This window comes from Pagrus major, chromosome 18 (genome assembly GCF_040436345.1).
Source record: "Pagrus major chromosome 18, Pma_NU_1.0".
Taxonomy (NCBI): Eukaryota; Metazoa; Chordata; class Actinopteri; order Spariformes; family Sparidae; genus Pagrus; species Pagrus major.
In genome coordinates this window covers 26,976,649-26,991,919 of record NC_133232.1, presented here as the reverse complement: position 1 = coordinate 26,991,919, position 15,271 = coordinate 26,976,649, and the positions used below count along the sequence as shown (strand labels likewise).

The window sequence follows — 15,271 nt, the reverse complement described above, 5'->3', positions numbered from 1 at the left end:
CGTTAAGATTCACGCAACACCCGCGTAATCAAGATGTGTTTAATCAGCGGCTGTTAGTGTCGGCTTTGAGTCGCAGCTCGTTATCGGGAGTCGACTGCTTCAGTCTGGCAAACCCCGGGCAGTCGCTCAGCTCATTAATAATTCAGCAGCTTCATACCAGAACTACTATAAGACGACGCTTTGAACGCCACCAGCTGCATACAGCTCTCCAGGTAGCCGAGCTCAACATATGCTGATGCTTAAAGCCCTCTGCAACATACATTATAAACCTTAACCCACATTCTTATATGTTTTCACGTATCAGATGTCACTCAAATCACCACATACACGAGGTTATCTTATGGAAAATCGTGTTTATTGTCGTCTTTACAAGCTTAATATTCTCTACAAAGACCAAAGTCCTGTGCCTGCCTGCGACCTGATTTCAAGTATTGCAATGACAGACAATGCTGTTACTGTAAAACTACAAACCATCCCCCTACAAAACAAGTTATGAGGCAATAAGCAGGCATATCGTGTAATAACATAGTCCAAAAATACTGGATGTTGAAAACCTGGACTTGTTTATGCAGAACAACGTTAAAGTACAAAAGCACACTGCTCAAAATTAGTTAAGGGATATTGGGATATGGGTGCATTTATGCATGTGCATGGACGTGCAATAAAAGTCAAATGAAAAAGGGTTACATTATTTTTGGGGACCATAAATATTCACGAAACACAAAATAAAAATTCAGATATGTCACAGAATAAACAATCAAGCGAAACCCTAAAATATCCCAATATCCCGAAGTAGTTTTGAGTAGTGTACATTAAATCCAGCTACACTGAAGATGAGAATCCTTCAACTGTATATGCTATTCTACAGTTTTTATTTACAATAAATAAATGAAATAATCAAAGACAGATACAAAATCATTTTTTGTTACACCTTAAAAATAAAAAAAACATTCACACTTTATCTTCTTCGGTGGCGTACTCTTTGTTTTGGAGAAAGAAGGTTTTCACTACCGATGTCCAGGTCACCATGGGGATATAATTCCCCACGTTTTACCCCTCCTCTTTTCTTCCACCTCTCTGCCTCTTTGCTCTTCTTGCTCCTTCTGCCACCTTCCTCATCCCTCATCTTCTTCTGTGGAGGGGGTGTGGACTGCTTTGGACTGTCGGGTGAGGACCTTAAGGGGTCCGCAGGGAAAACATCATCATCAAAGCTCCCCCGAGGTCTCCCCAGTAGTCCTCCTTCACGTCTGGCTTGAGCCTCTCTCCTCAGCCTCTTCACCTCCCGTCTCTCTCTGCGCCTCTCTGGCCACGTCTTCCTCCTGCCAGCCCGGCTACACGTCTCCTGCTTTGCCCTGCTGCTCCCCTGAACTGGCTGGTTCTCCTCACCACTCTCCCCCGTTGGTTCAGAGTGCTGCTGGTCTGCGAGAGGCAGGGATCCAGCACTCACAAGCTCTGAAAACACAGCATTAATAAAAAAAAACTGTGCTTGATAATCAGCCTGTATAGTTGAAAGAAGTAAAAAGCTTATTCACAGCTGCACAAATACATATTTTTACTTCAACAATAGGTCTAATGCACTGTGAAAGGCAGAAAACTATCAACTGACTCTGCAGTTCTTCTTTGCTCAACAAAGCGTTTTAGCCTCTTTCAATTTATTGTGTTTGTTTTATGACCTGCAAATTAACTGTTCTGATTCATTCCTACTACTCTCATCGACTTTGTTTTTAGCCACAGCAGCGAGCTGTTTTTTTCAATCTACCATTTAGCAGCTAAAGAGCCAGATACAACAGAGCTGAATATATTTACACTTAGTCATTAGTTTATTAGCTAAGACACAGTCCAGAAAGGGGAAAACAGCCATTACAGTAGGATGGGGAGGCTGGTGAAAGGAGAGAGGCTGGATGTCAAAGGCAGATGGGCAGTGATTTTGGCCATCAGGGCTGACCCACCTACTGGAGGGTTGAAACACTGCATGAAAGTTGTGTACCATCTGCGGACATCTGCTCCTGGCTAAAGGCTCAGTTACCTCATTAATAGGTAACTGGAGAGAGCACCAAATGCTGTATGGTACAATCTAATAGACTAGATGTATTTTCCTCCAACCACCTCTTTTAAAATGGGTAATGCAAATGAGCACATATCAAATGTGTACATAAAACAATAAAACAGTAAATACTATAATCTATGTTTTATTACCTTTGGCTCTTTTCCCCGTCCTGGTACGACGTTGGAGGATGTCCTCTATGGTGTCATAGTAGCAAACGTAGGGCACTGAAGGAGAAGTCCCACTGATCATCCTCCTCTTACTGCACTCCTGATGAGAAAGGCAGAGAATAAAAGAAAAGGAAGGCTGCAGGATGGTGGAGAACAGGGCTGCTACAAACTGACTGAGGAAGAGAAAAGAGAGAGTAGATGCAGCTGAAAGTGAGGGGATTAAAAGGCAGGGAGAGGTACAGTATACAGAGGGGAAGAGAAAGGCAGAGAGAGACATGAGACAGAGCAAAGAAAAAGACAGAGAGAGAGATTGATAACAGAGTAAGGCAGACAAAGGTCAAGCCGAGAGGGAAAGGAGAAATGGCAAAAGTTAGAGAAGGATTCCTTCCAGTGGTCACTTACATATCCATAATGTCCCGTCTCAGCGCAGTTGTAACAATGGGCAGTGCACTTCTTATGTTTTGGGGTGTGGACTCTATGTGGCCTGAGTGGAACGTCTAACCGGACCTGTAAAAAAATGTTTAGGTTTGGAAAAAGGATATTAGTCTTCTTCCTCTGTTTGGATCATATCTATTCTCTAGTTTTGAGCAAAATCATTAAAAACTCAAATCAGTGATGTTAACACAGGCAGCCAGAGCAACCTTTTAATGTTGAGAAGCGGTATGCATCTCTATAGAAAAGTAAAGAAAAGTCAAAACTTCAACTCACTGTCAAGTGGTATTGTCTCCATGTATCAGGGCAGGCCTGAGGAAAACCCAGAAAACAAAGGAGAAAAATGCTCTTTTAAACAAAAGAGAAAAAGGCGTTATGTAACTGCACTGAAGATGAGGAACCGTTTGCAGAGATCAAACAACACTTCATAAACGGGCCCCACACATGCCTGAGGCTACAGAATATGTCAACACACAACTGACAAATGCTTTTTAAGTTTCCTTCGGAGTGGTGACACATTCTCCAACACAAACACTCACAGGGGCCAGAGCTGGGGGCTAACGGACAAACTCACATCAGAGAGGTGCCCTACCACACCACAGCGCTGGCAGTGTTGGTTCCACAGCGGGGGCCTTTCACAGGGCCTGAAGCCATGTGAAGGCAGGCCACAGCTGGGGCAGGGGCGGCCCGGACAGTCCCTCTGGATGTGGCCCTGGATTCCACAAAGGACACAGATGGGACATTTCTGCCGATACAGAGACAAGAAAGATTTTTAACAAGATGGTTAGGATGGGTGTAATCTTTAACTCATAAACACTTACTTATTGCAGCCTGTAAAGGACAGAAAGAAGGGTTAGCTAGTCAATTAGAGCAGAAATGAACAGAAACATAAAGAGAAAGGGGCATTACATATCACAATATAAAATATTAATGTTCTGTCGTCTATTATTTCAACCTGGCAAAATCATTTCTCGCAACAGCACAGAAAAATATTCAGTGTTTTAGCAGCTGAAAATATGAGGGATGGTTTTCAAAACAGAGCAAAGGCCAAAAGATGTGCATTTTCTGATTTTATAAAACAGCAGGAAACATAAGGAAGGAGAAGGAGATAAAAGCCGGACTCAACCGAGAGATTTCAGCAAGCATTTTAGATTAAATGGACACCAAGATGCCCCCTGAAACCAGAAATCTCAGCAGCTGGGCGGGTATTTGACCCAGATTCTGGGTTATGAATCACAGCTGTATCAAGCTGCTGTTTACTCAACAAGGTTATATCTGCTTTTTACCTGAAAGAATATCATGTGTATCAAAAAGTAAAGTGGTAGATTAGCATAGAGTGATAGAGTTACTTTACCTTGTGGTAGTAGCAGCTTCTTGCAAGGTGTCCTGTCCTGTTGCAGATGTTACAGATAAAAGAACGACCAGGCACGAAATAGCGGGCGGAGAGAGACTGATCAGCACCGTACTACACAATATGACAGGACAAAGACATGAAAGTCATTATTCAAAAAGCCAGCCTTGCAAGTTTATAATACTTAGAGGACACAGGAATATTAGACCACAGCCGACCCTGATTTCAAAACCAATTTTCTGTCCTTTTGCCACAGGTTCACATTACTTAGAGCTTATGGTTAATATGACTTTCCAATAAATATCCTTGGCACAACAAAGAGCACACGTTTTCTCTTTAATGTCATTGGCATGTAATTTCTAAATGTATTTTATTTCATACAATATGACAATGTGAAAAGAGTTAAGAAAAAACACTAACTGCAACTTAGCACATATTAAATTAAGCTCTACTGCAGTATTCCTGAAAATGTATAAATATAAAAAGTTACCTTGTCCTTCTCTGTTACAGCCCAGGTATCCTTAACTGATTTCAAATTCTCATCTATCATGGAGAGAATGATCAAGGAGAACATTTAGTTTTGTGGACATAAATGTATCCCATCATTAAAATTAAAATCATCCAGTTTATTCCTTGAAAAGCAACACACAGTAAAAAAAGAAGCTCTTAAGAATTAAGGATGGATGAGGAGATTTTCCCAAGCCTAGCACATTTAGTCTTTTCCTAGTATTCTGTCTCATAAGAGCAGCAGCTCTCTCAGGGCTGAGAAAAAGGATGAAAAACTCTTGACCTTCCCACAATAACCATCACTGAGGTGAGATGTAAAGAAAAACTTAAAACCTCCGTGCTCTGGTGGAGCTGCGGGCTGCAAAGATAAGATGGAGTGGTGGTGCGGGGCAGTTCCCTGGTGTGAATATGAGTATCATCATTAATGTGAAGCAGAGCATTTCAGAAAAATGGAGTGCATGCTGAGCAAACTGTCTCTGACTCACTGTATATGTTTAAAAATAAATTGTACTCCCATAGATTCACAGACACCTCTGGGACTCTGTCTGTGTGGTGCTCATGCATGAAATGAAATCAAAAATCTATTTCTATCTGAACAAATCTTTATTTTCTGTCAATATCCTGTGTTGTAACATTCACACAAAATATCTGGTAACTCTACTTCACAGCCTGAAATTACGATATTGATAAATCGGCCGATGTACACACATTATTTGCAATGATCCCTCAAAAGTATCTCAAAGACTTGTGGCAGAGACGGGTAACAGAGGCATGATACTTCACAGTTTCAAATTAACTGTATTAATTAAAATGACATTGGTGCACTGAAACAGTAGAGTTCATAGGGAATCAAATAATTATTAATTATCCCAAGCATCTTTTTCCTGCATTTTAATCTCTTGAAAGATGGTTTCCAAACTGGTGACATCGATACCCTGTTTTTTCAGGGACATTACTGATGCCGATTATTAGTAATCCAGGAGACCGATAACCGATCACTGAAACTGATATACATTTACTGGAAAAATAAAAATCTGAGTCACAAAGTCCAGAATAACCAGTGATGGAACGTTACCAACTACAATTTACTCAAGTGCTGTACTTATTTTGTAATTGTGAGGTACTTTGCTTCAGTATTTCCATTTTTTGCTACTTAATACTTTCACTCCACTACATTTATTTCATCATTTTAGCTACTAGTTACCGCACAAGTTGCGATTATTCATTGCCGATTGCCTTTTACTTGGTTAGTGTGGCGACCACTGGCAGAGAAAAGATGTTGCATCAGAGCCAAAGTACCCTCTATTTTTAAATGACCTTCTTTTATTGGCAACCAGAAACAAAAAATACAGATACAGATAATTGGCAAAATGTGGAATATCGTTCCCAAAAACAGGACAGACACAACATACAGCTGCGCTCTCACCATCTCAACCAAAATCACAATTATTGAAACACTTCTTTTGATTAAAATGACCTGATTTTAACTGCATATATTGTTATATGAGTGCACGTCCAGTCACATACTAACAAGCAAATAAGCCTGCACAGATTGACTTGTGTGTCCTTCAGTTAACACTTCACAATCCCACAATGCAAACTGAACTGAAATAAAAACTTTGTGTTGCATCAGTAGGACTACTGAAAGAGGATGATGGAAAGCAGCACGATGTTGAGAAGAAGAGTCTGACCTTCATCTCCAGAGTCATCCTCAGAGCTGGTCCAGTAGCTCAGGTTGAGCTGGATGCTTGAATCTCCCGCCTGCTCCTCTCTACCCAGGATCATCCACTCCTCGATGGGCTGCTCCCTGTCCTCCTCCTCCTCCTGCTCCTCCTGCTCCTCCAAACTGGAAGCAGGACTCTGGCTGCTGTCCTGCAGCACCCGTCCAGAGGTGGAGCTGAACGCCAGGAGGAGCGGAGGAGAGCTTTCCCTGCTGAGCCGTGAAGCTTGTTTACAGCTGCTGGGATGTTTCTGCCGAGTTATCTCGAGCTCTCCTTCACTCTCGGAACCACTGGACCCCTCGACAAAGAAGAGGCGGTCTTTGCCGCCTTCCTCATCATCAGCATCTTCATTATAGTCCATAGCACGACCTGAGAAGAGCAGCTGAACAGCACCACCCGACGACGGCTCACTGCGCTGCTATCGAGCAGCGGTGGCTAATGGCTCATTTAACTCGCCACAACCTCTTTCTTACTGACTGCAGGCAGACACTAAACTGCCCGACTGGTGTACTTATTTCTATCATATGTTATTATGAGGTTGCCATGTAAACATTCAAAACACAATGACACGTGGGTTAACATCAGCGCTATGCTAATGCTAACTGTTAGCTCTGCAGTAGCCGAGGCACTTAATGTCGCTAAACTACCGGAAGCAGCCAGCTGAAATCAGGTTTATAGAGGCACTAGATGGGCGCTTACCGCTTTTAAAGTTCACTTTATGTTGGTTTTAACTTCACGAAATACTAACTATTAAATTTTCCCTCCATACAACTAACAGGGTCGTTACTTCTTCTCTTGTTTACATGTTTGAAGCGCTGGACCGGCGTTTCCGGGAGATAAACTGTGGGTCAACCAAAACTGATGCCAGCGTTTAAACAAACGCGGAGTTTGACTTCAGGTTTGAGACTCAGGTTTTTAATGTTTAAAATATTAACGAGGTAATTAAACAAACTCAGAAATATTTATCTTTTCCATTAGTGAACAAACAAGCTGTCCCCAGAACACTGTTTGAAGCTGGGAAAGGTGGCAGGGTCTAAACATTTTATTTAAGATTGGTGATTTTAATGAGAAGTTATCATTGTGATTTTTCAGGTAGGTACCACTGGGACCCCCCTTCAATAACCTCTACAAATATGATAACATACAATGAAAACACTTGTGCTATTTAAATATGCGAAAAGATTGGTTCCCCCCCCCCCCCCCCCCTCCGTCCATATGCCACAGTGGTTTGGTCCACTGCCAATCAACCTGCACCTCACACACCTGTCTCTGTGGCGCGCCTCAGCGTGGTGATGGTGGATCAGTAAGTACATATTATGCAAAATTTCAACTTTATGTCTCATTATTATAGTTTTTATTTCATATTTATGACTTTTTATCACATAATTTCAACTTTTTTATCTCATTTTTTATGACTTTTGACCCACTTGTTTACTTTTCACCTCATAATTTCAACTTTTTATCTCATAATTCTGATTTTTTTATTCCATAATTACACTTTGTATTTCATATGAATGACTTTATCTCATAATCGCGATTTACCATTGGCATTTCTTTTAAACATTTTTTTAAATGGGCTTCCACACAGCGGGATGAAAAATCAAATGAATGTATATATTATTTTCTACACCTGTGTTTTCCGGGGTTGCCTTGTGGGAACCAGTGACTTTTGTCTTTCTGAACTCCTGCTCTGGTCACGTGAAATGACTCGTAACGCCTTTACCACAAAAAAAAAGCAAAGAGATAATGGAGCGCGTGCACACGTGCTCGTGCGTCCAATCCGAGGCGCGTGCCGCTGTCCGCCGCTCAGGTGCTGAACGCAGACTGCTGTCACTCCGCACTGCGCGCACAGGACGAAACTGAACCGTAGTCTCTGAAAAAAACTTTCTTTCTACGAATGAGCGGGAGATGTTTGACCCCCGTGTAGAAGTTAAGTTACTTTTGACAGCCGGTCTGTGATGGAGGTGCGCTTTGGACAGGTGCCGCTCACCGTCACGCACAGTAAGTAGATGTTTCTTGAAGTAAAGTAGTGAGGAGCCACGCGGAGGAAGTTGAACCTCTCCTTTTACCAGCACGTCGTCTTCGATGCTGGGCTGCAGACATGTCTTTTGATCGCTGCTTGTTGGCTCCGCTCCGGGGCGCGGGGCACGGCGGGGTGAACCAGCTCGGCGGTGTCTTCATTAACGGACGCCCGTTACCGCACGCGGTGAGACAGCGCATCGTGGAGCTCGCGCAGCGGGGCGTGCGTCCCTGCGAGATCTCCCGCCGGCTGCGCGTGAGCCACGGCTGTGTCAGCAAAATACTGGCCAGGTAAGAGACCTGTGCGCATTTTAACGACGTGTCGCCTGTAATTACAATAATCTGTATCCAGAGTGTTGAGATGTTCACACATGAAAACTATCTGCCTCTCAAAAGTCATTTGGAAATGTATATAGACATTAATTTAAATGTATAAATGCGTCATATTTATTTCCATGTTGCCTAACTATTCATAATTTCATTTAATGCACCGTTCCCAGATCCCAGCATGCATTATTCAGAAATAATTTATTTCAAGACCATGTGGTTTTCTTGGTCTTTCAATGGCTTTACTTCACTTTATTCCAACTTCTATAACAATCAGGAAAAACTGACAGATGTCAACATTGCGGATGCAGGTACAATGAGACAGGAAGCATCAGGCCAGGAGTGATCGGAGGCTCTAAGCCCAAAGTGGCCACTCCCAGAGTTGTGCAAACGATCGTGGATCTGAAACACGCCAACCCCTCCATGTTCGCCTGGGAGATCCGAGACAGGCTGCTGCTGGAGCGAGTGTGTGACCAGGACAGCGTGCCCAGCATCAGCTCCATCAACAGGTACTGATGACCTCAAGTTAATCTGTATGTGCTTGACAACACAAGTCCTGAACGTGAGCGCTGAGTGAGTTCCCTCTGTGTCTCTGCAGGATCATCAGAAACAAAGTGCAGTCTGACTCCTGTGAAGTTGGTAAGTTATTCTACTCTATCTAGATCTATCTGTCTTTCTCTAATGTTTCCTGACGCTGACCTTTGACCCCTGCAGCGTCATCAGCATCATCTGTTGCCACGGGAACAGCCTATTCCTCTGAGTCCTCCTATTCCATCAGTGGGATCCTGGGAATCAGGAGATGCAGCAGCAAACGTAAGGAAGGTAACGAAATGTGTTGTTATTATGTTATTAATGTTATTATTTAAAAACCTATGGTATGACGTCAGTGACTCTACATCCACATTTTTCTGTTTCATTGTTTTTTCCGGGAGTTTCTGAAGCGCCCGACTTATATCAAGAAAATTACGCTGAGGCAAAAGTAGCGCTCTGCCAAATAGTTTAAAAGTTTAAAGGTGCAGGTAAAGATTAGGCAGCACTATTATGAGTATTTACCTTTTATCCAAATTAGATTGTAACGGTGGAGGCGTATGATTGTTTCTCAAGCTTGCAATCTAAACATTTCCAATAACTCGAGATTGTTGTAAAGTTGAAGTTTCTTGAAAAAAACATCCGACAGCATCTTTTTATTTGACAAAATATTCAGCTTTAGTCCATAATTATTGGCGTCTAGTCTTTCAAAAACATGTACATGTGCATGCATGTGCTTATGTATGTTTGTAAAAGTGAATGTATTTATGCTGACAAAACTGAGTTATGTTCATTTAAGACAGCTGATTTAATAAAAGACATCCTTGATGAATCCCTTTATTGAATTGAGGATAAAAAAGCTTTACATTTAAAGCTTCATCCTAAAACCTCAGTAGGACTTTGAATGCAAAGACATTAACAGTCAGTAAAGTCCTATAGAGGAGCAAAACGCTGATCTGTCTCCATTTCTTTTAAAACAAAATGTAAGACTCCACAGTAGATTAAAATCATGAATAAAATGAAAATGAAGTTCTTATTAATCATGTTGTGCAGATGGATGTCTGTGCAGAGCAGACACACAGATTACAGTGTGCTACAGTAACAGACCACGCAGCAGACTGATGAGTAAAGCCGGTGGTCCTGTGTTAATATTACTCTGCATGAAACAACCTCCGCTGCAGGAGATCCACCTCGCCGCCCCAGGCTTCTGTCCTCTCAGCCAGCAGGCTCTCTGTTCCTCCCTGCCTCCCCCTCACCTCAGCCTCTCATTACAGGCCTGCTTACACCTCCACCCCTCCATCACGGCAGCCATTAGAATGGGAGATTACACAGACAAATATCTGTGTAGACACACATGCATGGATTTTGTCATTCTACTAATTAGAACAAGTGACGGTTGCAGTAGGAGGATGGAGGTAGGAGGAGAAATAAACATGAACCTGCGACAGGAAATGTTTTTTTTTTTCCAGGAGGGGACGTCTCTTGCTACCACGACCAGCCGTGCTCCTGTAATGACGCCTGGAGATGGTCTGACCCGTGCCTCACCTCCGTCTCCAGCCTCACCTTTTACCCCGGCCTGCCAGCTAATCATAATCCAGACCTCTTAGGTCAGTCGGCACCAAAATATTATCACTTATGACCGCTTTAATGTGTTTCTCAAAGGGTTTTCTCTTATCTGTTGTCTTGTTTAGGGCCTCCGTGTCATTACAGCTGAACTGGGCTGCAAAAGAGCATCAACCTCTTAGTGAAAAACAGGAAGATTTCACAACTGGATTCACTGAAATTGTAATTATTACAACATGACTGGTATCAATATCACAAATACAAACATCTTGAAAGTAAAACTGAAACCTTTTCGTGTTTTATTTACATAATTTGGATTCAAAGGGCACACGCGCTGATGTTTCAGAGCTTCATCAGAACAACGCATTATCCCCCGTCCATGTCACCCCTGTGGCCATTTTCTCCTCAGTCAGAGGCGGAGAGGGAGCATCATTAGGGGCCCCGTGATGGAGAACAGTGACTGTTTTCTCTCCTTAGTGTTGTGTCTCCCTGGCCTCCCCTCCAGCATGAGGGATTAAAGGAGGCGATGGGAGATAGCCAGAGGGAGCGGCGGGGTCAGAGAACACCGCTGAGAAAGAAATCTGTGGCCAGCAATTTGGCATCAGTCTATAGGAGGCATGTAGGGAACAGATACATGGAGGCAAATGTTTACTGCGTATATATTTATTGAAGAAGCACACATCTCACATGTGCCAGTATGTTGTACATTTTCATTGTATGGGAACCTGGAATGTTTTGTTATATATGTGTGCACATGTCGCGTGGTAGAAGAAGTATTCAGATCCTTTACTTAAGTTAAAGATGGTTAAACATTAAAAATACTCTGTTATAAGGAAAAGTCCTGCATTGCACATGTTACTTAAGAGAAAGAATGTAAGTGCCATCAGGAAAATTCACTTGAGTATTACAAGTAGAAGTAAATGTCCCCTGTGACTGTTACACTATTCTATATTAAACTTTTATTACTCGTGTATTAATGAAAAAATAGGACTTTTGCTGCTGTAGTTAGTTAAGGTAGAGCTCATTTTGAAGTATTTTGTATTTGAATGCAACTAATGTTTATTTTCATAATGGATTAACTTTAATCGATTGATTATTTTGGTTGAAAATAGTGTGAAAAGTCCTCACAGTTGCCCAGAGCTCAAAAAGAAACCTTCGCAATATTTGTTTTGTCCAACCAACAGTCCAAATCTCAAAATGACTGCAAATTAATTTAAATTAAAAAAAAGTTAAAGGTGCAATATGAAAGAACTGGCAACCTGTTGAATTTATACTTAAAAACAAATGGGTGGCAGAATATCACCAGAGTAACCGCTAACTGCTGCCCACTGTGCTAGCTAGCTGTCGTAAGCTAGTTAGCTCAGTTAGCCCTGCAGCTAGCAGTCTGGGCTGGGAGCTCAGAGGACAGGGGGAGTGTTGGTGTTTACATCACTGGCTCAGAAGCTTTGTAAAGCTTTGGATCGGGACGGGCTGTGGCTAGCTGGTTAGCATGCTAACTTCACTACTTATCACTGCAACACAATACGTAGACGTCAAAACTGTTATCCGTTCACATTCTGCTGATAATTATAGGCAATGTTTTAATGTTTTCAACTCAATTTTTTACATATTGCACCTTGAAAACCTTACAGTTGTGAAGTTGTAACATAAATTCATCAATATAGTCGATTAATTGACTTATCGTTTCAGCTCCACTTGTACATTTTTCATATTTTGAATGTGCAAAAATCTTAATATGTAAATTAGTTACTGTAGCTGTCAGTGGAGTAAAAGTATTGTATTTCCCTCTGAGATGTAGTGATGTAAAAGAAAGAAAGACAGCGGTATGAGAAGGAAATACTTGAGTAAATGTACTTAGTTACATTCCACCGCTGCTGTGTCTGTAATTTAAAAGGTTAGAGCAAAACCTTTTCATTAATTAAGAGCCTTCAACTGTGGAGCCAAATTTTTTTTAAATTTCCCCAGAGAGCATCACAGTCAGTACAACAAAAAAACATGCTCTATCCTTTGATTCTCAATATGGATGAGAAAAAACTTTGACAAAAAGGAAAAAACTCAAGAAGAGCTTCAGGCAGAGTGGAGAAGTGTTAATAAGTGTTTATTTCAGTGGCCTGAATTTAATAGTCTCCATTAATGTTATTAGTTGCACCTGAGTTTCTCCCGCTGAATATCACGAGTTAAAGGTCGCCTCCAGGTATATAAACTGCTCTAACTTAACTTAATAATAATTTGTATCTGATATGTTCTTTTCACAAAAAAAGTTTAATTATCTTGTTACAATCTGTGAAAGGAAATCTACTTCTTCTCCTTTTATAAGAAATAAAGAAGCGTAGAGAACAGATGTCCCCATCACAAACCATGCATGTAGGCCTGCAGCAGATGAATGAGAAAACATTCATCTGATGTCAAACAGTAGGAAGAAGAAGAGAAACATTTTTGAGCAGAAGGGAACTTGCTGCATCAGCAGGGGGCAGTAGTTGTCAGTACCACAGTTTATAGACATCACTATCAGCAAGTTGGAACAGAGCTGTCACTTTCAGGCTGCAACTCGTTAAGACAACGGGCTAAGACGAGACGTTTGACTTTTTGCATACAACAAAACTGAACTGTCTGCTCGCTCTCCAGCAATCTCCCAGTAACGAGCTGTTTTTAGGAATTCCCCCAGTGGACATTATGAGACGATGTTGCTAGGAGAACAGAGACAACCCAGATGGGAGCTCTTATTTTGGGCCGAGACAACATAACCAACAGAGACCTGACCTCAGGCTGTGCTCTGTGATACATAACATGAGCCAGTCCCATGGTTATGGTAAAAAGTGAATACATCTGAAACTAACATGAAGTTGAAAACATGTTTAAATCCCTCAGTTGTGTTGGTCAAGCTTTTCAACATCAAGTCACTTTCTCCTGCTCTTTCTTATCCAACACAAGTTTCTGCAGCATGCTGTGCAAATCAGCCTCATTATAAAATAATGAATATGTTTCTAAATTACTCTGATAACTCTGAGTACAAGCAGAGGAAGCCAAAAGCACTTAAAGTTTGAAACTGAGAATGAAGACAATAGCATCAAAGGCAACACTGCACAGGGAGTGGTTTCACTTCCCTGTTGGCACACAGAGGATAAACCTGCTCAGTCGCTCGGTCTCTACTGGACGCTCCACAGCAGTAATAATGAGCGGCCGCTGTTCACTCTGCTGTCTGAACGACCTGAGGGGCTCCTATGATGCTGGTGGTGATGATGATGATGATGATCTTTTTCCACATTCATCCAGCAGCTGTGATGAGTTCAAGGACCACCGCCGTCTGGCTCACATCATTAGCATCTCGGAGAAGTCAGCAGAGGGCAATTTGTTTTCACATGTTTCAAAGGTGAGTTGAAGTTAAAGCTCTTCTGCTGACTTACACACTGATGGTGTCTGAACTAAAAGTTTTAACACCACCGCTGATGTTATTATCAGAACAGGCCTCTGGGTGGCGACTGTCACCAGCAGATTATGACCAGTTAAATCTGGCAGTGTGAAATTAGCTTAAAGGTGCATTACGTAGTTTTGGGGGGTTTATGCCTTAACAAGCTAAATAAACAAACTCTCTTTTTTTTCATGATTAAATAAACTGAATAAACAAACTGACCCTAAAGGACAACACAGTTTCATACTGTTTTACTTTGTTTATATTTGGCGGACCCTGCCACCTTTCTAGCTTCAAACAGTGTTCTGGGACCTTATTTTGTTGTTGTAGACTTGTTGTTTTTGTTGTTCATTCAGTTATGGAAAAGATAAATATCCATAAATATCTCCAAAACTACATAGTGTCCCTTTAAAGGCATGGATGAAACTACTTCTGGGATCATAATACCTGTACTATTAACATCAATCTACTAATTTTATATTTTGCACGACAATATTAGCACTCCTATAGCTACTATTAACACATTATACTCCAGTTTAATAAGGCATGATAATATAATAATAACAATAACAAAAGGTATAAAGCTAAAAACAAATCCCTGAAATGCTCATTTAAAGTAGTTTTGCATCAGTAGCAGCAGGCCTACATGTGTATGTGACATCCACCCCTGCTTGTGAAGATCTCGTTGAACCTTCTACGTCATTACATTAACAGTTTTGTTATGAGTTGATTGTAATAAGTATATAAAAAATGTGAATAATTTGCATGTCTCTTGGTATAAACACGCTGTAGGTTGAACCACAGAGAAGCAACAGACACAGAGAGAAATGGCTTCTGATGACCTGTGGGCTGTTTCTGGCTTTAACTCTCCTCGGTAAGTGAAAAACATCGATGTTTATCATGAATGTGCTGAATAGCCACATTTTCTTTATGTACAACAACTTAAAGAAGAGCTGCAACATGCATGAAAAGGAGTTCTGCGAAATCTTAGTGAAAGTGGCCCAACGTAATGTTTTTAGGTCCAGCTAATTACTAAAGCTGTTATAGGGGAGTAAAATGTACATTATTTACCTCTGAAATGTAAAGGAGTAGAAGTGTAAAGTAGTGTAAAGTTTCAGTTTATGACCGATATCTTCTTTATGAAACATGAAATCCTTTTTTCACACGTTTCACGTTTTGTTTCTTTGGGATCAGTTGGAA

General features: G+C 41.4%; 2 protein-coding genes across 4 annotated transcripts; one reads left to right on the top strand and one right to left on the bottom strand.

Moving 5' to 3' along the window:
* Positions 1–333: 333 nt before the first annotated feature.
* On the bottom strand, positions 334–7,117 carry LOC141013862 (zinc finger CCHC domain-containing protein 7-like). Its single transcript, XM_073487748.1, has 8 exons — positions 6,196–7,117; positions 4,488–4,540; positions 4,001–4,111; positions 3,221–3,391; positions 2,923–2,958; positions 2,617–2,721; positions 2,197–2,314; positions 334–1,452 (listed from the first exon to the last, which is right to left on the bottom strand). Exons 1-8 carry the CDS (start codon positions 6,584–6,586, stop codon positions 959–961), a joined length of 1,479 nt encoding a protein of 492 aa, XP_073343849.1. The 5' UTR covers positions 6,587–7,117; the 3' UTR covers positions 334–958.
* Positions 7,118–7,920: 803 nt separating this feature from the next.
* Positions 7,921–11,183, top strand: LOC141013863 (paired box protein Pax-5-like). 3 transcript variants are annotated; one of them, XR_012180457.1, is made up of 8 exons: positions 7,925–8,226; positions 8,298–8,535; positions 8,883–9,080; positions 9,170–9,210; positions 9,286–9,393; positions 10,569–10,706; positions 10,791–10,884; positions 10,987–11,183. XR_012180457.1 is itself a non-coding variant. In XM_073487750.1 (7 exons), exons 1-7 carry the CDS (start codon positions 8,184–8,186, stop codon positions 10,811–10,813), a joined length of 780 nt encoding a protein of 259 aa, XP_073343851.1. In that variant the 5' UTR covers positions 7,921–8,183; the 3' UTR covers positions 10,814–10,943. The 3 variants fall into 3 exon arrangements, 2 of the variants coding, with proteins under 2 accessions (XP_073343851.1, XP_073343850.1); XM_073487750.1 differs by lacking the exon at positions 10,987–11,183 and having other exon boundaries at positions 7,921–8,226; positions 9,286–9,384; positions 10,791–10,943; XM_073487749.1 differs by lacking the exon at positions 10,987–11,183 and having other exon boundaries at positions 10,791–10,943.
* Positions 11,184–15,271: the final 4,088 nt, after the last annotated feature.

Coding starts and splice junctions, on each gene's coding strand:
- LOC141013862 (XM_073487748.1), bottom strand. CDS start 6,586: ATGGACTATAATGAAGATGCTGATGATGAGGAAGGCGGCAAAGACCGC. Junction 4,541..6,195: donor GGATGACTCTGGAGATGAAG/GTCAGACTCTTC, acceptor TCTCCATGATAG/ATGAGAATTTGAAATCAGTT. Junction 2,722..2,922: donor GGAGACAATACCACTTGACA/GTGAGTTGAAGT, acceptor ATTTTTTTACAG/GTCCGGTTAGACGTTCCACT.
- LOC141013863 (XM_073487749.1), top strand. CDS start 8,184: ATGGAGGTGCGCTTTGGACAGGTGCCGCTCACCGTCACGCACA. Junction 8,227..8,297: donor GCCGCTCACCGTCACGCACA/GTAAGTAGATGT, acceptor TCCTTTTACCAG/CACGTCGTCTTCGATGCTGG. Junction 10,707..10,790: donor TCATAATCCAGACCTCTTAG/GTCAGTCGGCAC, acceptor TGTCTTGTTTAG/GGCCTCCGTGTCATTACAGC.